Source organism: Embiotoca jacksoni, unplaced genomic scaffold, assembly GCF_022577435.1.
Source record: "Embiotoca jacksoni isolate LCO1_2020_lvr unplaced genomic scaffold, fEmbJac1.0.p SCAF_34, whole genome shotgun sequence".
NCBI classification, from domain to species: domain Eukaryota; kingdom Metazoa; phylum Chordata; class Actinopteri; family Embiotocidae; genus Embiotoca; species Embiotoca jacksoni.
Genome location: NW_027185386.1, coordinates 597,501 through 622,500, shown reverse-complemented (window position 1 = coordinate 622,500; position 25,000 = coordinate 597,501). Strand labels below are relative to the sequence as shown.

At 42.3% G+C, this 25,000-nt stretch overlaps 1 protein-coding gene across 1 annotated transcript; it reads right to left on the bottom strand.

The window, feature by feature from the left end:
- Positions 1-16,468: 16,468 nt before the first annotated feature.
- Positions 16,469-24,711, bottom strand: LOC138207731 (GTPase IMAP family member 8). The gene is made up of 5 exons (XM_069165211.1): positions 24,687-24,711; positions 22,927-23,613; positions 19,524-20,234; positions 18,766-19,428; positions 16,469-17,255 (listed from the first exon to the last, which is right to left on the bottom strand). Exons 1-5 carry the CDS (start codon positions 24,709-24,711, stop codon positions 16,573-16,575), a joined length of 2,769 nt encoding a protein of 922 aa, XP_069021312.1. The 3' UTR covers positions 16,469-16,572.
- Positions 24,712-25,000: the final 289 nt, after the last annotated feature.

The window sequence follows — 25,000 nt, the reverse complement described above, 5'->3', positions numbered from 1 at the left end:
ATTCAGCAACGATTCACACATCTTTCTCTTAATTATATTACAATGTGGGCAAAAGTATGCGGACACCCCTGATCCCTGTGTAGTTTTGATCTAAAGGTTGTTGTTCTTCTCATTTGAATTAGCTTGAAATTAAAAGGAAATATTAACCATGCACTAACCGGGGGGGGGGGGGGGGGGGGGGTGGAGGTGGAGCACCAGATATCAGCCTGCAGGCTTCATCCGCCAACGTCACTGATGCTCTCCTGTCTGGGTGTCCACATACTTTTAGCCATGTAGTGTATGACTCTTCATCCTCTTCATATTCTTTTTTTTTATTCATTTATTTATGGTTGTTGACAACACAGAGGCGCCACTGTAGTTTGATGCATTGTTGTGCTGGGTTTTATTGTGATAGATATTGTTTGTAATGACACAATATTAGAAAAACTTTTCAGTTTATCGCGCTCTAAACCACAAACTCTCAGTGCTGCTCGTTCATTTTTGTAATTTTCTTCTGACGTATCTTTTTTGTTTTGTTCATAATTTATTATGTATCTAAGTAAGATCATGGTCCTGTCACTCAACTGAAAACAAAAAATCCAATTCAGTTGTCATGTTGTACCACCAGAGGGCGACTCAGCTGAGCTCAGATCAGCACCAGCTCTCTCTAGTTTTGTGTGATGATCTTGAGTTTAACAATGAAAGATCAGGTCGTTCTCCACCAAGAGGGAAGATGTGCACTTTGAAAGGGTTTCGACTTCAGGTCGCACAAATAGACTCATTTAAATTTAGACTTTGAAGTCATCTTTGGTGCAAAAAAGTGAGTTTATAGAAATTCTGTCCTGCTGTTTCTTTAATAATATAATAATTGTATTATGTTGTTTCAATAGATTTCTATTTAGTTCATGACATATTGTATCATACAGTATTTAGCATATCCATTAGAGATGTTGTAGTTTGTGGCTCTTGTTTGGAAACCTGCCGAACACTTTGAGGTTTGTTGAAGTTCGTATCACTTTAATCCATTAAGCTCCGATCCTGCAGCACCTTTTTTTTCTTCTTCTTTTTTGTCATGATGATACTAAATTTGGCGAGACCACTCCAAAACCACTAATGCACGTCGAAGCATTGTAATTGTGTTTGATGCTCGCTGAGGTGCTTTAGCCTTTTCACTTAAGGAGAACCCGTGTTGATGGATATTGATCCAAGACAATGTGGCAATGAAGCAGTTGTCGTCACCCAAAAAAAAAGATGGATCACTGCTAGCTGCTTCAAATCTCTTCTTTTTTACCCGACTTCCACCTTCTCCACACCGGTCGTCAGCTCAGGAGGAACCAGAGGCTGATGTCCCAGCAGCAGCAGCCACAGAGCGATTTAGTTACACCGTTGAGATCCGAATGCTCTCCAATATTGATCTTGGGACACATCAATTTTCCCACTTCCTACATCCTCCTTTGAGATCCCCCCCCCCCCCCTCCCCATGCAGCACCTCTGACTAACCCCCATTCTGGTGACTTTGACAGCGCTTCTTCTCCATCGATGCGGCCTTCTCTGATATTGCATTCCTGTGTTGATCACCCCAGGAGTCTCAGCACGTCTGAAACGGATGCTAATCATTCATGAGCACCGTCTGAGGAGGTGTCGATGCCGTCCGCTCCAACAACAGCAGATGTTCTACAACTCTCAAACGAAACATCATCCTACAACCAGAAATAGAAAAATGCCCTCTGAACGTGAGCTCTATTAGTCGTGTTATGGATATATGAATATGTGCTGACGGGGCCTTTGGTAGGACACATGTATTTTTCTCCATGAGTATCGCATTTCCGCCATATGATTGGTCAGCAGAAGGAAATGTAACGTCAGTCCGCAAGGTCGCCAATAAAATACAATCTTGATGAAGACGACTCGCCGCCGCGGAAGTCGTCACTCAAAGACGGAAAACACACGACATTCTCCGGAACACGTCTTTATTTATTCATTCCACACATTCAATCTCTGCGTTTTTTTCAGCGGGTGCGACAACATCCGGCTAACCTTTATCTATAAATGCATTCCTGGATGAGCCCTTTGTATCTTTTAAATGATCTCTGAAGGAGCTGCAGTTGGTTTGGGCTTCAGACTCTTTCATGCAGCTGAAAAAGCTTTTGAACACGCCGATCCAAACTCTTCATTTTGGTTCCAATATACCAAAAAAACTCTGAAATACAAAATGCATCACGACTGAACTTCTCTTCTAGTAAGTCCCAGGAAGCTCATCAAAATGTACTTTTGCATGAAGGAAGACGTCGACCCAGTTTCTCACCTGTTTTGATCCTGGTACTCGTTTAGCCTGGCCTTGCTCTGCTCAAACTCAACATGTAAAGAATAAATCACTTTTTTGGCTGTCGTTCACATCCGGATTTTCAGAAAATAAGACAAATAGTGTTCAGGTTAATGCAGCTCTGTTAAAAACATGGCTTAAGATCTGAAGGAGACGAGTTTTCAAAGTGAAGGACCGAATTTCTCGCATATTGGTGGATATAAAATACAGATGTTGTACTGTTTAGACACAGATAAGTCGAGTGGAGACAAGTGGCCTCTGCTGCTGCAGCTGAAAGAGAGTCTGACCCTTCGTATGATGTTACAACCGCACGGTGATTTCTTATCTCTGCGCTACTGAGGTGGAAGATTGAGGGCTGATTATAAGAGTTGGATGACCACTGGATGAAGTTACGTCCCAGCATGCACTGGGAAAACTACCGAGTGGACACCACATGTTTGGAACCGACTGCCAAGTAGGGGGGGTAGTACGTCACCTGTGACTGGTTACACATCTAAAAACAAGAATTATAGTCGCCATTCAACACAGAGGAGGAGATGCATTCAACCTTCGCGAATCAAAACCACAAAAAGTGCATGTTGAGAGAAGCTGGAGTCGAGCCAGAAGCTGCGGGGGGAACATGCACTTTCCCTCCAGGCAGGCTGTCTTTACGCTGTCATATTCATGGTGGTTGTTTATTTTCTTCTTGGTTAACTTTAACTCTGAAAGATTGCTTACGTCCCGAATGCTACACTCAAATATCAGCAAGTTCAAAGAGAGGAATAAAAATTGATTTTCAAGCAGATGATCCCATCAAGAGTCATTTAACTGACCTTGTTACGGCACCGTCACGGTACCCAGGGAGCTTTCCTAACCAAAAACGTCCTCGTATATCTCGTATATTAACGTGAGAAAGATGCTATAAATGCTAAGTGAACTTTTGCATCTCACGATTCTGGTTTTTTTGGCCTGTCTGTCTCAAGCTGTAATCACTGGTTTTAAAGTTGACGTTTTCTCTTAATGTGGCTTCCCTACAATGAACATTTACTGCAAGTATATTTAGAAAAAAAAGACATCTGGCAGCTCTCGAACACATTTTCATGCAGTTTTACGTGTTTTAAAGGACAAGACTGAGCTCTTTTTTACCTGCTCTTTCCACTCGGAGCAGTGCTAAGTGATTTACTTAAGCATAAATTACTGTAACTCCGCTGCAAATTACATTAGGTGAGTGATTAATGATTTCCACTGAGCAGGATTAACCCTTATTTCTCCTTCTGTAACTTTCACAAGGAAGATGTGCTCTTGTTCGAATGTGTGTCTGACTGTGAAAGAAACTGTCCCTTAAGGTAATGCGCTTCAATGTTTACGACTCATTTTTGCAGAGCCAGATTTTCTTCTCCGAATTGAAGAGCAATTTAGTGGAAACATACAAGCTTTGCACAAAATCAAAGCAGAGATTCAAAACTCAAGACTTTTCATCATGCAGTTTCCCTCCCATCTATGTACTCGGATGTTCAAAGCTCAAGTTTTCAGGCGTATACTTCCAATATACATTCCACGGTGAAAGAACAAGAGCGATTACCTGCAGCCAGCAGCTCGCATGGGATGCCAAGTTGGCGAGCAGACATCAGAAAAGCTGCATTCAATTTACCAGCATTCCAGTTTACAATAAATTACATGAGTAGTTTCTAAGGTACAAATTGGAAACAAATGAGGAGCTAAGTGGAAATTAACAAAGCAGCTCCTGATGAACTTGATTATTAACTACAGTAGAAAATCTTAAATGAAATTGTCAAAAGCTAATCTGTATCATAGACTTAATCTCCAGCTGTGCAAAGTGAAGCCAATGCAGTAGAGCCTTTAAAGTGCAATACCACTGAGAGCCACCAGGGGCTGACTACAAAAAATATCCAGTTCCAATCTACTCCCGTTCAAAAACCTTAAATTCCTCTCATGAAACACAAAGTCAATACATTTTTTTCCACAAGTCATTATGATGTCATTAGATAAATTCACTCCTTCTGATCAGTGTCCTGGTGGTCCTTCTGAAAATAATTCCATTATTAATAAGATACTAGGCTTCAAAGAGAGGTATGTTTGGGGGTGTGCCTGGTTTGATTGACATGCATGGTGGGCGGGGCATAGTGTTCTCAGTTCTCAGTCAGATTAACCCCTAGTTCCAGCGTAGCTCATCCAAATATGGTCAATTCTGGCCCCAAAAAACAAGATGGCGACCGCCAAAATGCTAGCTGCCTTCAAAATACAGCTAACAAACCAAAAGGTGACATTACTGTGGGTTACAAATAAAGTTTATTATTACCACTCGAACTGTATTAGCTAATCTTTTGTTTATATACAGTATGTAATTGTGCTGCTTAAATGATAGCATGGTTCTAGGAATGGCTCTGTCGGTCTCTATGGTGTTCGTATTTATATTTTGGAGCTAAATGACAAAATATTGGATGGATTGACATGAAATTTTATCCAGATATTGATGTCCCACTCAGGATGAACTGTAGTAACTTTGCTGAAAGCTTACGTTGTCCCACTCAAAGGACGGAGAGCTGGCTGTCACAGGGACATGATATCATTTTAAAATGGAGATAAGGGTGGGCATTTCTGAAACGTTCTGTGACACTCGACTGAGCATAGAAATAGTTGCACAACAAATGAAAACAGACAGCCAGAGAGAGAAGTTAAAAACCTGGCTCCTTCCTCACCTGCGCACAGCTGGCCAATCATTACATCAAGCGAGTGAATGTCAGATTACAGGGTTCAGAAAGTTGTGAAAGTGGTCAAAAACAGACGTCCAAATCCGGCATTGGAACGGTGTGTGGGGAGAAGTGGGCTCGGCCATTATTCATATTGTTTATGGTCTCACAGAGCAGCTAGTATGGCTCCACTCATAGTCTTGTAGTCCACTGTCATGCATTTACCCTTGAAAAGCACAAAGTCCTTCCTGGCCCGCTGCTGTGGGGCTGCATAGGCAATCTCATTTAAAATCTGCTTTTGATGACATACAATATTTATTAATGTTAATGTATTTTCTGTTGAATGGGGATTATTTTTTTTTCTATAGAAGTTGTTTTCCCAGTCAGAAAAATAATTTTGATCTGAGAGGAGGCTTTATTTACTCCAGCAGAAGTGCACACCAGGTCTCCAGAGGTTATTCTTTGTTTCCTCAAGAGATAAGAGAATGTGTTGGAATGAGCAACACCTTTTGCATCCAACTTTCTGAATGTGAAATGTGTTGTTTTCAGTAAAAAAATCTCTCCTATCTCCTGGAGAAATAAAGAAAAGGAAAATATCCTCAACAGATCTCGTATGTGGTGAGATTACGATTTCAAAATCACCTATTAAATCAAATAATTCTAAATCAATTGAAATTAGTTTCGCGATTGTATGCTTCTGCCAACAGTTTACGTCCACGTCTGTCCAGACTCATGTAGTATATGTAGAAAAGACTTTGCCAATAAAGCTGACTGACTGACATCTTCAACCTCACAGCACACAACATCCACACAGTCACCACAGTTTCAAAGTGGACACCCAAGATTTGTGTCACCAATTCAGTATCAGACCAAATGTAAGATGTGGTCACAAATTCCCCTTCTATTCCTCAGTTGTGGCGTTAGATGATGGCAGAACATTATGATGTCACAGTGAAGTTGACACCTCGTATCCTTTTGGATATAAAATGTCATCACTTCATTTCATCCTATTACACATAATTTGCGAATGATTCCTGGAGTTATCGCCCTAATTTTTTGATGTCACAGTGATCTCTGGCCACCAAAATCAAATTCGTTTATCCCTCAGTCCGACTGAATGGTTGTGCCAAATTAAAGAGAAACTATTTCAAAGCTTCCTGAGAAATCGCCTTTACAAGAGCTGGACAGACGGATGGGACGAACGTGAGGTCATAGTAACATTGACCTTTGATTTCCAACATCTAATCAGTTCATCCTTGAGTCCAAGTGAAGGTATGTGCAGATGGACAACCCAAAATAGTCGAGTGAAAAGTAAAACGCCTCGAACTGCAGCTGTCGCCGTGATGGAGATTTTAGAAAGGAATCCTGGGAGATATACAGATATGCATAATGTTCTATTACGTAAATCTCTTCACAGACACACATGCTGATGATCACCCCACCAGAGTGGTGCTTCTCAACCTGATACATGTGCACGCTGACCATATCTTGTCAGAAAGCTTATATTTCCTGACGGGGATGAATGCTCAGGCATCTACAGGATGCAGCAGAGCTGCTGTAAAACATCTGAGCGAGTGTCATATTGCTCCTGAGATGGTTCAGTGTGTTTACAGTGACCCAACACACACAGCTACCAAACACCCGTCCTTTCATACTTGATAAAACCAGACAGAGATATACGGAGAATCGTATCATTGAGCAGGTGCGCGGTTACATTCCTGAACAGTCGTAAAGAAGGAAAAAGAAAAAACCTTTATTACCCTTCTTGTTTTGGTCTCCACATGGCCGGTGGTCGGAACGTGTTCCCATCCAGGTTCACCCTCCGATCCCCCGCTGTCACTGTGTAGGGAGGAAGACACATGAAGGCAGCAGGTTGTAAAACATGTGACCCGTCCGAACGTACGACCCGGGCTGTACCTGGGAACCAGCAGCTCAGAGGTGCAGGAGGACAGCTTGTGTTTACACAGGTGACGCTCGGAAAACCGACACACTCGCTGCAAGTAATGTCCGTCTTAACGAGTCGTGTCATCGCATGTTTAGGTTTTGAAACATTCATCTTAAGGTGTATGGAAAATCTCTGGCCACAAGATGAGATATTAAGGATGCTTCTGCTGCTGAAAAGGAATTCAGTGCAAACTGACATCATGACAGCTAATTTAATGTCCATAGCTATGACCGTAATTTTGATTGTTTGAGATGAGTTAGTTGACTTTATTTTAGAAAAAAGTGATGAATATTTCAGTAACACTCTGGCTCCACAGAATAATCACACACCTCATTCTGAAAAGTTTGGAGCTGCTTTCTTTCAGAGGAACTGTTGACAGTGAGGTTTGTGGATTATCCAGACAGAGTTCACAAAATATTTATTCTGGGAAGAAAGAGGTCCTGTTCAGTTCAAATTAAATTTTTCAGTGCTTTGAATGGCACAAACACAATTCCACTTCTTCCGTGGCAACAGGAAGATATAAATCTCTCAACACGTGGGCTGATAAAACAGAAACTGTCTGTATAGTTAAAGCTTTTCGGCAAGCATATCTTAATCATAGTGGTCTTCGTAGCCGTATGACACAAATAATCCTATATACCGAACATCTGCTGCTCTCCAGCAGCAGTTCAATTTAATGTCTAGTATGATAATGGTTGTTTAGGACTACAAATCAAAACACTTCATCTTTATAGACAGGACTAAGGGAAAAGGAAAAAGATGTGGAAATTCTGCGCAAAGCGGCTGTAGCTTTCAGGTCTGTAAAATGAGGCTGATGCAGAAGCTCCTTAAGCTGTAATACCACAGAGGGCCACTAGAGGGCGGCTCGAAAGACTCCATAGACTTCTTTCAACTTCACTCATGAAATATGAAGTCAGTAAATTTAAGTAATTTTGATGTTATTAGATAAAGCCCCGCCTTCTTGTTTGCTTTCTGGTGGTCCATCTAAAAAGAAACTCGACATTAATTAGAAATTAAGCCTCAAAAAGTTGTGATTTTAGGGGCGTGTCTGTTTGATTGACAGGCCTGTGGTGCAGTGAGGTTTCCGCTTTTTGTGGGTGGACCATGGTTTCCTCGAGTCAGATCCGCCGCTGGCTCCTCCCCACTTCCTGCTCCAAACAGTAAGATAAGTAAGTAACAGTAAGAACTGGTAAGATGGCGTCAGGCAAAATCCAGACTTTCATGATGGCCGTTTGCAAACCAACAGGTGACATCACTGTTGGTTACTGTTTGACAGAAGTGACGTTATATCCTGATTTAGAAAACAGATAACCTATTTCACAAAAATCAAGCCTGATAATTGTTGGTATATTGGCCCACTTGTTTGTTCTTTTTTCTTCTCTTGTACCTTATTAACTTTTTGATTATTTTTTTTTTCTTTCTTTTGATTATCCCACATTGTCATTTACGTTGTATTGTTCTGAGTTATTGTCAATCAAGTTTCGAAGTGATTTTGAGAGGGTCTTTGCCAGTTGGTAATAACAGTTTCTTTATTCATCACGTTCTCCTCTCCCTGTATGTGAAGTGAAACACTCCCCTCAGATAAGATACTTCTGCGATCTACTGTTAAGAGACAAGTGGCTCTTATCTTACCTGGCTCCTCTTCATGGTGACACTCCAGCTAACCACCATAATCATCTACATGGATGACGGGCTTCTCTCAGGGTGACGGTGATGGAATATTGATGGCATTGTGTGATTTTTTTTTTTTTTTTTTTTTTGAAACCGCGACATCTATCTCGACATTATTCTCCGTCTTTGAGAGAGTGCATCAAGCACCTCAGCAGGTGAAGGTGCCGACTCCTCAGAATCAGAAATGTGATTATTATGATGCACAAATCGGAATTCAAATATATCCCAGTGTGAGATTTATATACTTTCTATTTGCACGAGCATCTGCATAATACCTCCTGCAGGCGGGACACTTTTACATTTCACTTGCAGGATGACGTCCTGGGATCAAAGGAGTTTCATTGTCTGTGTATACGGCAGGATATTGTCATTTGAGGCTTATTCTTTTTTGGGGGGTTGTTATGTGCATCCTGGGATCACAAAGGAAACCGCTGTTGGACTTCTTAAGCACCTTAAAGAAAGCAAACATCACTATGGAAAGAGAAGGTCACAGTCGAGGCCGAGAGAGAAACCGAAACAAATGAAAAGAGGTGCAAAGAAGTGGAGAATAGATGTGCTCGTAAAAAAAAAGAAAGAAAGCTGTTGACTGAGAAGCAACTTGAGGATGTGTATTGACAGCCGGGGAACAGAAAGAGGAGTAACACGATTAGCTGGATGGAAGGTATTGAATAGCAATCATACATAACCTGATCCTCTTCCTCTACCTTCCTCCCAGCATCCTTTACTTCCACAATGTGATCTTCCCGAGCTCTGGACTTCCACGAACGGCTCAATATAATGAAATAATACAGAGTAATGAAAGCTAGTTAATCGCTTGTACATGCAGATTTGTATTCTGGTATTTCCTCATTTGATTGCGTTGCCGCGAGCAGCAGCAGCAGGGTTAATAGAATCATTTGTGCGTGTGTTTGTTAGGTGTGTCGTCGGCTTGCATTTCCAACCCCGTGATGCTTTCTGTCTCGCTGGCAGTGATCGAAGGTCGTGACCTCGTGTTCAGTCAACCGGCTCCTAATGTCCTGGAGATCCTCAGCAACATAAACACTTGTGGCTGTGCATTGTGTGTGTGTGTGTGTGTGTGTGTGTGTGTGTGTGTGTGTGTGTGTGTGTGTGTGTGTGTGTGTGTGTGTGTGTGTGTGTGTGTGTGTGTGTGTGTGTGTGTGTGTGTGTGTGTGTGAGCTTATATAAGCGTCCGTGTAATGTATATGTCCATTTGTTATAAGTCTTGGCTCCTAAACAGAACAATCTGTATTCCACTCGCCCGTTTCTCTTTTCTGTTCCTCTTTTTTTCCATTATCTCATTTTCCGGCGAGCTCCATCGCATATCTCTCTTTACACAATATGCATCCCAATAACCTCTTTATATCCCTGTATATTCTCCGGCTCCTCCACTCAAGCGTTCATTTTTCCTCCCCGGAAAAAGGAGAGCGACGGCTGCGGTGTCATGTAGCTACAGATGATTAAAGTCGCTCATCCGTACGCGATGTTTCAGATTCTATCGAAGCCAGACGGACTTCACGTGTATAAAATAACCTCTATTAGCATGTTGATGTGTCCCAGCAAAAGCACACTTTATCATCTTTAGCCTCTCGGTCCGTCGTTGTTAAATTCTCGTTCTCTTCTGACTATACTGTTAGAAAATGAGAGGCGTAGACCAGCTCCTCACCGCACCGACCGTGAAGCCATTTTTCCACTTGAGGTACTTTAATTTGGTTTCTGTCAATACGTTCGGAGGCATGAAGAAGTAAAACTGTTCAGCACAAGGAAAGAGCAAAGATCAGGGACAAATCTTCACTTTGAAAACACACACGGCCTCAAACATTGTTGTTTTGTCGCAGCTCACAGCGTCTCAGGGAGAAACACAAGGTGCCTTTTGGTGACTCACTTTAGGAACCGGAAATCTTCTGGGTTTACAAAAAGTTCACGATCTGGGTGAAGATGTGTAATTTCATGTAAATAACGATACGGATGTCATGGAAATTACTTTACATACATTTTTATAAGTTAAATACGTTACGCTACAAAAATAATTACGTACATTACTTCTCCCTCTGACGACAACAGCGGGAGTCACAACGGGTTGAAATATATAAGAAGGACGTACCAAGCACGAGGTCAAAGATGGATGTTTCTGTTATAAAATATGTTACAATTATGACTTTTAATGTCGAAATTGTGGCAATAAGTAAAAATTTGCTAAAAAAACAAAAGCAAATCATCACCAAAGTCCGTCGTCGTTAGTGCCTGCACAGAATTTAATGGTAATTCATTCAATAATTACTATTATTACTATTATTATTATTATTATTATTATTATGATTATATTTCAGTCACAGTGAGCCAAGAGACAGACCAACATTAAACCCTCCTGGCTGAGAAACGCTGATCTAAACACACTGTGGGCTCAAAAGCGATTAGATAAATTATATTTTTATGTGTTTACGGTCCAAACTGCTGTTACGCTGCAATCCTGCACACAGATAGCGGGTAAGTTGTACGAGATGTTTAGATGATTCTCTGATGATAGATATCTTATTTAAGTGCGACTGACACGTCGCCGTGATAAAACGCTGTGAAAGCATCCTGCCTGGTCGGTCCGAGTTGGGAGCTCAAACGTCTAAAGGTGAAATCGACTTCAGGGTGAAACCACAGACCCAGTGAGCCTCCGTTGATTTACAGCAGCGCTCCTCTCATCAGCTGTAATAGCTCTCGTAAGAGTCACTCGCCGAGCAGATGGCGTCTAAATTTCTCACAAACATGTTGCTTTTCCTCTTTTGTGGTCTCCAGTCGCGGAGGTTAATGATTTAACGAGTGAGACCTTCTGAGAAACAGACACATATTCAAAATGGAAGCGGAATTTAGGGCCACTAGTGTGCTGTTATTTCCCCTTAATTGTTTCCTGAACTTTGCCCTTGAGGTTTTTCCCTGACCGGCATATCCTGATGGAGCGGACTGACAGACATGGATTTGGGAAGATGGAAGAGGGGAGACCTGTGTGTGTGTGTGTGTGTGTGTGTGTGTGTGTGTGTGTGTGTGTGTGTGTGTGTGTGTATATGTGTATGTGTGTGTGTGTGTGTGTGTGTGCGTGTGCGTGTGTGTGTGTGTGTGTGCGTGTGTGTGTGTGCGTGTGTGTGTGTGTGTGGTAGTTGTGGTCCAGGCCAGGTGGCAGCGAAGCCAAACGTAGCTCATTTACTGGCGTGTACTCCTCCACCACCTCTGAACTTGAAGCCTGGATTCATTCAGACTCCTCCTGAACCTTTCCAGTGAAATTGTTCCCACAGGTTAAGCGTGATGTGGTAATGAGGCCAGAAGTTCCCACATTCACGTCCTGTGTTTCCTTGATTGATAATAGTTTGGAATCAGAGCTGAAGATCTGAAACTTCTGAGAACTTTTGTCCGACTTCAGTCACGAGGCCGGACCAAGCGACTGACTTTAGAGAACAAAACCAAAACAGTTTGTGAAAAATATGTATTGATGTTGAATGGGAGTCTATGGATCCTCAGTTTAAGACACTTTGGCCTCATTTTTCAGACCCGGAAGTTACATCCACTTTTCTATACAGTCTGTGGTCTCGACCTGATTTTCATCCATCAACTCTTCCAGAAGTCTTCTCCTTACCTCCAGTCCCAAAACTTTCAGTCCCTAACGTCTCTTTCGACCTGGTAAAATACTCAAAGACATTAAAAAAATAAGACGGCAACATGTGGTCTCTGTTTATCTACAGCATTTGGTTTGGTTTGTTTTACCTGCTTTTTGACGGCATTACATGATGGAAATAATATGAAGAGCTTGTTTACAGCAATAATAGCAGCTGTTGAGGAGTACTAAATATTTAGATATACAGACATTGCTAAGTTTTGAGGATTGAGCTTGTGTCTAATTTAAATCACAAAAAGGAACACTTGAACGTCGCTGCAATAGAGTTCAATATCTCTTAAACCAACTTGGTCAATCAAAGCATCATCTGGACATTTCTAAAGGCCCAAAGTGTTGGTATCTGTTCACACTCAAGATGAGGTGAAACTCTGCTGTCTTAGAAACATCCACACTTTCAGACAGATTCTTCTTCAGTGCATTTAATGCAGTTTCAAGCAAATAATGTGCAGTTTCATGAAAACTTGAAAGCTGTTTGGTACAGAAACCCCTCCATAAATGATCTTGCCATTTTGGAGTTGATTAGGATTTGTTTTGATTTACCAGAGTTTGTTTTTTTTAACTTGATTGGGGCCAAATCAACTCCAGAGAACGCTCCATCAGAAACTGTTCCTGGATTCATGTGAACAAGTGCGGCCTGAAAAGGAAGAATATCTTAATGTTTATAAGAATAATCCCTTAAATACCTTCCATCATCCCCTCTCCGTTGTTTATCCCAGCATTGACCTAAATGGAGTTCCAGCTTCATGTGACTGGGACTAAACTTGACATTTCCTTGTATCACCCCCCCCCCCCCCCGCCCCCCCGGCCTGATCACCTGATCACCTGTTTCTGTACCATATCAGTCTTTCTCATGAAAGCTCCTTTGCTTGGAAGGTCGTGATGCAGAACGTCTTTACAGTCATGATAAAAAAAAAAAAGTCAAGTCCTCCCGCTGAGGGTTCCCCGCTCGACACCGTACTGTGTCCCAGACATCGACCCCGGGGGGGGGGGGGGGGGGGGGGGGGGGGGGGGGGGGGGGGGGGGGGTGTCGGCGTACCAGAGCATGAAGGGATGTGGAGGATGGATGATTTCTCTCTCTCTCTCTCTCTCTTCCTCATCCCCCCGTCTCCATGCAGCTCCTCCCCGTCACTCCTTTTTCTTTCTTTTTTTTTTCCACCTGGGAAAATAGCAGGCAGTGAAACGTGATACCGGGCCGGCGGGTTGGGGGGTCGTGGCAGTCGCTGCGCTGTCCCACTAATGGAGATGGATGTGCTCCTGAACAGCTTCCACAATGCAGAGAGAGAGAGAGGATGAGGAGGTTGGGGGGGATCCATTTCTCCTGAGCTTCGTCCCGGGCTACAGGACTCCTTTAATGAGAGGGGGGGGCTGAGCGCTCACGACTGGACCGGGAGATGGAGACCTGCAGACAGAAAACAGCCACGTGGAAAGATAGAGGAGAGAAAGAGAGAGAAAAGGAGGTGCGGGGAGAATAGAGTGGAGGAATGACATGTTGACAAGAGGAAGATGGATGATAAGAGACAGGATGGAAGGAGTAATGAGATTCAGAGAGGGATGATGCAAAGACAGAAAACACCAAGATGAAGACTGACGGGGATAAAGAGACTCTGATTGCAGACAAATCACTGCTTTACTATTATCCTTCCAGTAAGTCCGTCCTCAGAGGTGTCTGTCCCCCTCATGCGTCCACACACTTGAGTATTTCTTGTCCTTTTTCAAAACGTTTTCTCAGCATTTTCGAGTTTTTGAGCTGAGTTGAGGTTTGTAAACGACAAAGAGGGAGTAACGCGGGTTCAGACAACCAAAATCTAATCTTTGTAAGCAGAATCGGTCTTCAAATCGGCGGGATTGTGGTCCCAGACGCATTCAGACTTTAGTTGCATGCAGGTAAGCAGTCCATGTGGAGAGACAGAGAGGCAGACATGCAGTCTGTCGTCTGATGACACGTCAGCTTGTAGTGTCAACTGGCTGCTTGTGAAACAACCCGTTTGAAGTCGTCTCTCGGCGACCGGTGCAGAAAACAGGAAGTGTTGGACCGAATATTTTCTGGCTTTACAGAACGATTGGTGCTAGATTGGATCAGTCGGAGGGATGCTGTGATTGGTTGTCTCACTCTGTCAGGTGGTTCGTAAACCTATCCCTGACATTATACTCATCCAAATCTTTTATCCTCTTGCATCGTATCAACCAATCACAGGCAGAGCATCCCTCCGGCTGATCCAGTCAAGGACCAGAACACCCACACATATCAGCCATTAGCCACAAAGGTTAAATTGTACTCAGACCAATGGCTTCCAAGTCGGCACGATATCTGCCAACCACGAAGACTTGAAAAGGATCAACTGTCCACTGCACAATAGAGGACTGATGCTGCTTTTATGAACATACGAGACAACCAGTGTCATTCAGAGCCCAGTGTTTCTTTACACCCTTGTTTCCTGAAGTTCATCTCTGATCCCACTGTTTCATATTTGCATCCAGAAAAAGATTCTTCATCAAATAACTTTACCTGCATTAAAAATTGACACCTGCTTCCTCGTGCTGCCAAATATTTATGTTTGCCCAGATCTAAAAACGTCCACCTTGAAAGCGGAGGCCTCTCCCTGTGTTTGCTGTGCTAGAGGCCTATCAGCCGCTGCACTCTGCAGACGTGTGACTCACTTGAAAGCCCGCAAATAAAGTCTGGACGAGAAGACTGAATGAAAGCAGTTCAAAGTCACTGTTTTTCTCTCCAAAGGAAATGGATGGACTTCCTGTCAGATTGTTGGATGTCGGAGTGTTTGGCTCCAAACTCGGAGAAGGAGACACGTGGAAATGAACACAGTTCATTTGTTAAAATCTTCTTCTTCGTCATCTTTATTGAGATCCAGTGTCTTGTCCCTTTTTTCTTTCACTACAAGAACACAGAGAGATTTCCTCATAAGGCTGAGTTACACTTTAAGTCCAAAAGTATTCGGACATCCTCAGTTTACTTCCAACATCGGGTCGTCTGAATGTGAATCTGCCTCGTCTTCCTCGTTACTTCTACAAACACTTTATTGTCAGATTCATATAATGATTCCCTCAAAGTTTTTGACTTCACAGCTTTTATAATGTCTCACTTGTGACTTAATAGAAAACCTTTTAATCATCTTGGATTCTTGGATCGACAATTAAATACTGTTAATCTATCACATAAAAGTTCTTCGGTTTATAATAGTTTTTAAAGTTAAACCTCTACTTAAGAAACCAGAGCTACATTTGTGTTCTTTTAACGACTAATCTCTAACCTTTCTTTTATGTTCTATAGTTTGTCCTTCTCACCGTTCTTCACTGCCTGTTTTGGCAGCATTAGGAAATTGTTTAACATCTTCCTGGATCCATATTCTTATATGTTTATAAGATAATAATGTTATTTTGTTTTTCTCCATTTTGTGATTTATTGACTCCAAACCTTGGAAAGAAGCTGGAGGTCTTTGGGTGTCATCTGCTGCACAGATTTTAAAACCTTTTGAGGCAAATGTGGGATTTTTTGTAGTTTTAGTTTTATAAATAGAATTCACTGACCTGCGCAGGGCTCTGATTTCAGCTCCTATCCAGCACCTTTGGGATGAACCCGATTGCCAACTGTAAGCTGGAACATATCACTCAAATGTCCTTGTGGGGAAAATGGATGAAAACCGCTGCAGGGAAGTTTCAAAATCTTGTATATAAACGTCTCACATGAGAGGAGGGTTTGGATGCAGATTGATGCCCAGCATGCTTCTGGGATGAGATGATTAATATTCACATATGGATGTAGTGTTGCAATGCTCACATACATGTGGCTTCATAGTGTGTCTCTTCATCATATCATCACTGTTCTGTTGGATTGCATAATGATAACGTGTTTCACATACTTTTGTTCACCCACACGTGTGAATGAGAACCAGCAGTATATTAACAGTAAACATCTGTATTAATTTATCCAAAGCTCTGTCCACAACCGCAAAAGTTTTCTAAGAGTTAGATCACTAAAAAAGGATTTAAATAAGTCTCGAAAAACCTGTTGCTGACCGAATATTGTAAAAGAGAAAATGTGTTACTTTAATTATAAAAATCAGTTTGCATTCTGCCAGCTGTCGCCTGAAGATAGAAAAATAGAAGTTGAATGGCTCAACAGAAATATAACATACATAATATACTCTTATACAACAGCGCCCTCTTATGGAGATATATAAGAAAACTGATGTTCCTTTTTCTTATTTACATGAAGTTTTTAAAAATGCATACATTTTATAAAGATGACAGTTAATTCCATCTTTCTTCCTCCATTTTGAATCAACATGTATTATCAGAGTCCTGTTTGCCTCTCGTCTCTGAGCTCCTGTATGGCCCTCCAGCTGCGCTCCAGACTCAGCCTCAGCTCTCCCAGATCACTCCTGATCTCCTCGAGCAGCTCCAGCTTTGACAGTTTCCTGTCGATGGACGAGAGCACCTCGTCCTCTCCGGCTTCCCCGACACCGGCGTCCCGCTCTGCTTTGGGCCAGTCGGGTTCGGTGGGCTGAAACGAGCCCAGGGTCTGTTCCCACACCGTCTCGAAGTAGGAGTCGACGAAGGCCTCCAGCTCCTCCAGGCTGCTGTCGCCCCACTGGTCGATCAGAGCCTGCAGGCCTCCGGACTCGGAGAGCCTCCTGAGAGTCCGTCCTCGGAGAGCAGGAGTGCAGAGGGAATGCACACTGATGACACCTTCCTCTGTGAGCATCGTCTGCTGTTCAGATGAAACCAGAAGCATCGTTTGATGTCTGAACGGATGCATGTGGCTCTCTGTGTTCAATCTTTGAGGCAGATTCACCGGTGACCACCTCAGTTCTTGTTTGCCAGAGAGTACAGAGGCTATGTAGGACATGAATCCGTGTCTGTCCACCACGGTGAACCCGGTCCGTCCTCCAGCTCTTCCTGCTGGAAGTGCCACTATCTGAGCAGCGTCTGAGCGGCTCAGTGATGGAGGCCGTGTGGAAGTGGCTGATTCAGGCGCTGTAAAGGCAAAAAGAACACTTCATGTGAGCTATAAAAAAGCGCAGCCTCTCCGTCCTGCGATATAAATCAGCTTATCTCTCTTTTACAGAAGCTGCTAGCTCATCCTTTACACCATAAACTCGATTTCAGTTGATCTCTCTCCATGTTACACCTGAGAGGACTTTTTTTTTTTAATTTATTTATTCGGTTTACTCGGTTTAAATCCTGATAATATGACATAATGTGCTTTTGTATCGTTTATAGTAGTTTATTGTTGATAACATGCGAACTGATCTAATTTTACATTCTTTTTTTATACAGGAACTATATCATACTTTACTATTGCACTATTGCACTGCACTTAAATCAACCAATAATAACAATAATAAACAAATATAGTAATGCAGTGCACAAATATATCGGTTTATGTGTTGACAAGTGTACGAATAGGCCATTGTATGTGTTTAACTAAATATTTTGGAAATATTTCCCTTTATTTAGTTAATCATATTCTTTATTTACTTGATTTTTTTATGATATACTATCATTTATGTTTTACTAATCTAAAACTGTGGTAAGGTCGCCCCCTGGGGGTGCATAGAGGCACGAATGTGATTTATGAAGGACAAAAAAGGCAAAGTTTCCTGATGCTCTCTCGTATTATTTGCTCCCCAAGTTATAAAAATGACTGATAAAAATCATAAAAATGATCAGTTTACAGTTTGGCTTCAAGAGAGACATCACAGAGAAAGTTTTTGAGCCAAAGCTGTAAAATATCCTGTTGGACATGTTTTTATCAAACTTAAAAAGTTTGTGTAAAGCATATCAATAATATAACAATATTTATGCTGTGGCTGAAGTTTAAAACTGAGTTTTTGAGAACATTTTGGTCACAAACTTCCTGTTTTAAACACAAATGTTGAAACGTATAGCAGCAGATGGTTCTTCTTTTTAGTTTGTTGGGTTTCCTGTTCTTGTTTTGAAATCACTCATGTCTTGTTTGGTTTACGTCCTGCCGTTGTGCTTTTCAGCTCTTAGTTGTCTGTGTTTATGAACGAGTTCAGAGCTTTCCAGACATATTATTCTTTTTCCAGTCGATGATATTTGCCTTTTCCTGGTTTTTGCTTTACTTGCTCTTTGAGTTTTTATTTGTTTATTAACCTTAAATTTGCAAGTAAAACTCACTTTAACTTGGACAACCTCTCTTTGTGTCAGCAGATGCTTTAAGTTAACTTATGGGCATCTGATGTGACCCACTGGTGACATGTCACACTGCATGTCTACATGGTGTATGAACAAAGCAGCCAGTAATCACTGCTAAAATGATTTTTAGGTTTGAGGAAATAAGATTGAGAAAAAAAAAAGCAACATCTGAGAATTGACTGAAAATAAATATAATTTCCCTCATTTCTATCCTGTTAATTGTCCTGCAACATCTTAGGGGATGCAAATCCTCAAGTTGGGAACCACCTGTCTAAACTTAAAGTGACAAAACTCGTTGGGTAAAAACATGAGTGCATTTACTCACAGTCATTGCACAGCTGATGTCGGCCGCTCACACGCTCCTTTAAATCCTTTTTACACAAATTCACTGCATCCGGCGGCTGCTCCTGAGCTGAACAGTCACTTGTCCACATGTGATCACCTCTGTGGAGATCAGCCAGCCTTCCTCCAACCAGCATCTCCTCCGTCAGTTCGACGAGCTCGTTCACCTGAGCTCCATCCCCCCAGAGCTTATTGTCTAAAACGTGATATCTGTTCCCGCACTGCTCGACGAGCCTCCGCAGCGGCTCCCCTTCGCTCTCGATGCGCCGCTCGATGCTCGTGCCGCCGAGCCAGTCGCCGTGGCTGAACAGCACCGCGGCTCTGCTCCACAGCCGGCCTCCTCCGGCCTCCAGCTGTTTCTCCACAGCCTCCCTGTGGGTGTCTTTGAACGAGGAGCTCACATTGACAACCACAAGTACGGCACAGGATGCCGTCAGGAGGTCAGAGGTCACAGAGAAGCAGCCTGGCGTGTCCAGCACCGCCACCGTCCTGCCGCTGATTCTGACTCGCTTTTCAGTGCAGGAAGTAGTTTGTGTGTCGGTGACGAAGCTCTCTCTGCCGAGGATGGTGTTCCCACAAGAGCTTTTGCCTGTTTTCCTGCCGCCAACAAGTACGAGTCTCAGTTCTGGAAGAGGGTTGAGCTTCTCTGTCAGGAAGAAGTTTCTTATTTTAGTTCAAAAAAATATCTAAACATTTAAGAAAACTTTAAATCAGTAGAACAAGATGAGGCCGACGACTCACCAAGCTGAGACTTCGCCATCTGCCTTTGTTTGTCCTTCTTCATCCTCCTTTCTTTGGCTCTCTCTGCCTCTCGTCTCATCCTCCCCTCCAGCTGTTCCAACACCTTCCTCTCGATTTCGTAATGCCAGTCGCCATCGCAGCCGGTCAACATTTCCTCGATCTTCCCGATCAACTCTCTGACCTGAAACCCGTCTCCTTTGGTTTTACTGTTCAGAACGTGATACCTGTCGCCGCATCTTCCAACGAGCCAGCGCAGAGGCTCCCCTTCACTCTCAATGTACCGCTCGGCCGTCGTGCCGCCGAGCCAGTCTCCGAAACTGAACACCAGGACGACCCGGCTCCAGATGTGCTCGCCGATGAGCTCCAGGTGCTCCTGCGCCGCTCTCCTGTAGGTCTCGGTGAAGGCTCTGTCCACGCGGATCACCAGCAGGAAGACATGAGGCCCCGGAGGACAGCGGGACAAACTGAGCACCGTCTCCCTCCGATCGAAGGCGGAGCTCTCGTCGCAGAAGTAGTTCATCCACCAGCCCGGCGTGTCCACCACCGTCACCTGTCGCCCAAACACCACCCCGCTTCCAACCGCGCACTGAGCTGTTCTCCCGAGACGCTGGCCGCTCTCTCGGCCCAGGATCGTTTCCAGCACCGAAGTCTTCCCAGAACCCTTTGCTCCGAGCAGCACAATCCGGATGTCAGTAACTGGCCTTAACCTCTCTGGAGGAATGACAGAGGAGCAGCGGGAGAGTGTTTCAGTAGTTTCAATCCAACACGGTTTCTATTTGATTTGGGGATTTTCTGGCCAAGAAACAGTTAAACGTCAAAGTTACAGAAATAGTTTGATGTTTTAAGGTGCTTATTTGGTTTCTTGCCAAGAGTTAGATGAGTGGCTCGATACCACTCTCAGCCGGAGCCAGTTGCAAGTTAGCTGAGCTGCTTCTGTGGCTCTACAAGGACTGTCTCTTCCCTTGTAATGTTTGCTAAAAACTAAAGTGCCCAGCCGTTTTAGAAAAGTAGTAACACCATTAATACTATTACTATTGAAAATTTTTATTTATACTGTATTTGTAACCTGATTTTATGATTTGTGTCTCCAGGAACATGTAGACTTTGGTCTTGGTACCACAGATAACGTAAAGAAATCAGAAAAATAGTGAAAGATGTCTGGTTTTGGTCTTAACATGAAATTTGCTGACAATCATAAAAATGTAGAGAATTGCCAGCTTTATTCTTTAAACTAAACAAATACACATTTTAGGTTTGCAGGAAAAGGCTAGCTCAGTGATTAATCACTTATGTGGCTGCAAGTACATTGCTAGAATAAAACTTAACATCTGAAATAGAAGTTATGGCTGAGCAAAGACCATCAGCTTTATTATCACTTTTTGGAGTATGACCTTTTTCTAAACTGACATGCATGCCTCAAGTTACACCTCACTGCTCTAACCAGTGCACAATGAAAAACAAAAAGTCTCTTTTGGACTTCTTTTTTGTTTGAGTCATCTATTGTTGTTGACCTTTGGTTTGGTATTACTCCATGTACAAACCCAAACAGCTTACCCTTACAGGGATTCGCCAATTCTCCCTCTGTGAACTGTGTCGGTTTATTATAAACCACGAACTGTGTGTGATACCTGAGCAGGGCTACGAACCTGTGTCTTCATGAGGTTGTTTTCAGCTTGGGGGTCGGCGTCGTAGACCACTAGACTATCTTCGGCGCCAGAAAACTAGTCGCGGCAGGAGAAAGTGGTTCACGGAGTTCACTCAGAACTTCCAGAGACTCAACCGACAGTCTGGTTAACTCAACAGGTAAAAGACTCTACTTCACCAAGGTTGATATTAATGGTTCAGATTCCACCTTGGCCTGTTGATGGAAGATATTTAATATCACTGCAGACCCCCTTGAAAACACGTATATCTACTATCCAAAGAATTTCTATGGCAATTTTGGTCATATTTGAATGAATATTTGTGGACGGTGGAGGTATAGGTTGCAATGAGCCAAAGATTTTTCATAATGCAGCCAATCTCCTGGGAAGATTGGTGGTGTAGTGGTTAGCAATGCTACCTCTCAGCTAAAAGGTTGGAGGTTCAATTCTGCCCTTTGTTATGACTTTTTAAAAAAATCATTCAAATTATGAATTATGAAAAAATAAGTCATACTACAGCAAAAAGTGACCTAAAAGTCATTTTTGGGTGGCTTTTTGGACAACGTGGTATAGTATGACTTTTGGGTCAGTTTTTGGCCACGACCACACCGATCGACGAAAACAAATTATTGATAACTTTTAATTCTAAACATGTTAAGAGGGCACAGACTAAATTTAAAGTCGGTCCGACAAAATCTGAAGGAGAAGTTTGTTAAAGTACAACATGTGTGAATCGCCAAAAATGGCAACTAAATTCAAAATGGCGGGCTTCCTGTTGAGTTGACTTAATGGTGCGATGTAACTTTTTTGTACATACACATGTCCACCGAATTCCGTGCATGTAGGTAAATGGAGCCGCCGGATCATCTGTTTAGGGGGCGCTAGCGAGCCATTTGGCCACACCCACTCACGATTCCACTAAAATACCAAATTTTTCGCCAGGAGAGATGGGTGTACCAACTTTCATGAGTTTTTGAATATGATAAGGCCGCCAAAATGTTTACAGAGAATCATAATAATCACTTGGATAACAATAGCGCTTTCGCACCATCGGTGCTTGGGCCCTAAAAACACTGTCAACACATACTTACATCATGGTTGCTGCTGAAAACTGATGGATAAATTGTTCTGAGCACTGCAATCCTTAAAAATGTCTGATTTCACTGTCCGACTTTGATCCATTACGTCTGACAACATTTGGAAAGTCGCATGATTGAATTATGTGATAGTATAACTTCAGTATCTTAAAATGGAATTTACTGATAGAACTTTGTAGTTTGGCTTTCTTGAAGAAATTGTATTTTCTTGATTCTTGTTGTTCTGGTTTTGTACCCTCATGGTTGAAATGAACTTACTGTAAGTCGCTTTGGATAAAAGCGTCAGCTAAATGAAATGTAATGTAATAATCCCCATTGAAGTTAGCATCGAGCTAACGGGTCGCATGATCCCGCGTCACACTACATTTACGTTTGTGTATGTTTCACCCTTTCAAAACGTGCAACTTTCACATCTACAGAGATATGTACATGCTTGGAAGTTTCACACTTAGAAAGTGTGTAATTTTCACGCCTATGCAGCCCAAAGCGTGGCTATCTCACGTTTTCCTGTCGTGGACGGGCGTGTCTATTTAACGCTCTGCTGCAATACTGGGTTCAACAGCTGTGTTTGATGGACATCTATGAAGGGACGTTAACAATTCAAGATATCTGAAGTTTTCTCTTTAATAAAGCAAAACATTTCAAAGATCATGACTGACTCACCTCTCATCAGAGATCTGTGTTGTTTCATTCTTCTGAACCTCAGCTGAGCCCTCTCCTCCACCCGTCGCTTCTCCTGTGCAGTCGCATGTAAAACATTTTCCTGCACTTCAAACACTCTGTTCCCATTTTCGGTGACAAATGTCTGTATGTTCGCCAGCAGCTCGGTGACTTCAGCGTCATCGCTCAGGACAACGCTGTGACACCTCTGACTGCACTTGTCCCTGAGCCAGCGGAGGGCCTCCCCTCCTCTCTCTGCAAACTCTTCAGCTGTTGTGTGTTTACAGCCGGCAGCCGAGGTGAAGACAACCATGCAGTGGCTCCACACCGTCTCCCCCAGCAGGGCCACGTGCTCCTCCACGGCCCTGCGACGCCTCTCTGAGAAGCCCGAGCTCGCCTTGACCGTGATCAGGAAGACGTGCGGGCCGGGGCAGCACAGAGACACGCTGGATACGATCTCCCTCTTCACCAGCTCAGACGTGTCCCGGGCGCTGAAGTCGCACCACCAGCCGGGAGTGTCCACCACGGTGAGCCGCCGTCCGGCCACCACACCCAGCCTCCGAGAGCAGGACGTCCTCTCTCTGGGGACAAACTCCTCTTTGCCCATCAGTAAGTTCCCCACACAGCTCTTTCCAGAGTTTCTGCCACCGAGAAGGACGATCTGTAACTGTGATGTACAACAACCGCCCCCTAAATAATCAAGAAAAAAAAAATCCAACGGGATTAGTATTATTAGATTATCATAATTAAAGCTGCTTTGCCTAAAATTTCCTATTGCTATTTAGACCATGACCATAAAGAGGTGAAACAGTTTGTCTTTTGACACAAAATGAATCAGCATTAGTGTTGAAATTGGTTATTTAAGTCACTTCTTAAGCAGAAATGTCTAAATTCAGCTTGTTAAACACGAGTAATTGCTGGTTTTCTTTCTCTTGTGATATATTAAATCATTGTTAGTTGATCTAAATGAAATTATAATCAGTGGTGGAAGAAGTTGTCAGACCTTTTAACATGGGGCTACATTTAACTACTTTTTACATTGCTGGGTACCTTAGGCATTATAATATTATAATTATTATAATATATAATATATATATAATATTATAATATATAATATTATATTATTATTAGGCATTATACATTATGATTTATTTGTTTATTATATTTTGATTGTACCTGTATTTAAAATATTTAACCTAAGTTATCACATAAATGTAGTATGTAGAGTAATCTTCCTCTGATTTATCTTGGAGTCATAGAAATTTGTATAAATTGTAAATACTTCAGTAAAATACAATTACAGTTTTTCAGTAGATGTACTTCCATCAATAATTATATTGCGGATTATTTTCTATCCATTCACATTTTGTAATTTAGAGGATTAATCAATCATGGAGATATTCACCAGAGAAATCAGTCAGGAAAAAAAATCACATTAAACAACAAAAAAGTACAAAGCGGTTGCATGGAGTTATATAGTTTGGGTTAAAAAAAAATATCATAAATTTAAGTAATTGTAACATTTTATTGAACATAAGCAGTAAGTAACGGGATAATAAGAAACGAGACTACTGCACAAAAATAAGCAATAAATGGCAAAAAGATTTGAAATAAATTAACTCTAATATGAAGAGAAAATTTGAAGACAGCATTTAAAACATGACATTGAAACCAAGTCGGAGGTTATTCTGGTTTTCATAACAACACCTGTAAAATCAAGACATAATCATCATAAATTGGAGGCATCACATATTATAACTTACATGCCGACAGCTCGCTGGTTGCCATCTCAAGCTCTGAACCGTCTACGAGCCGATAGATTTTAAAATGTATTCACATGTCCTGTCAATATGTTTCTGTGTTTGGTTTGAAAAAAAAAATCTGCCAAAGCTCGATGCTCGGAGAATTATAGCACAAGTTTATGAGTCTGAAGGTCGTCTGGATGACTAATCAGACAGGAAAGAACCGCACCTCTCAGCAGCAGGTTTACAGTCCAATCTGAGGAGAAACATTCACCATTTACCAAACAGACACTCAGGACACACTTTCTTTTGTTCGACACACAGAAAGACTTTTC

Bases quoted from the DNA above. Each gene is read 5' to 3' on its own strand.
- LOC138207731 (XM_069165211.1), bottom strand. From the start codon at position 24,711: ATGGCAACCAGCGAGCTGTCGGCAT. The intron at 23,614-24,686 runs GTAAGTTATAAT...TTGATTATTTAG, and splicing joins AACCAGCGAGCTGTCGGCAT to GGGGCGGTTGTTGTACATCA. The intron at 20,235-22,926 runs GTGAGTCAGTCA...TCATTCCTCCAG, and splicing joins ACACAGATCTCTGATGAGAG to AGAGGTTAAGGCCAGTTACT.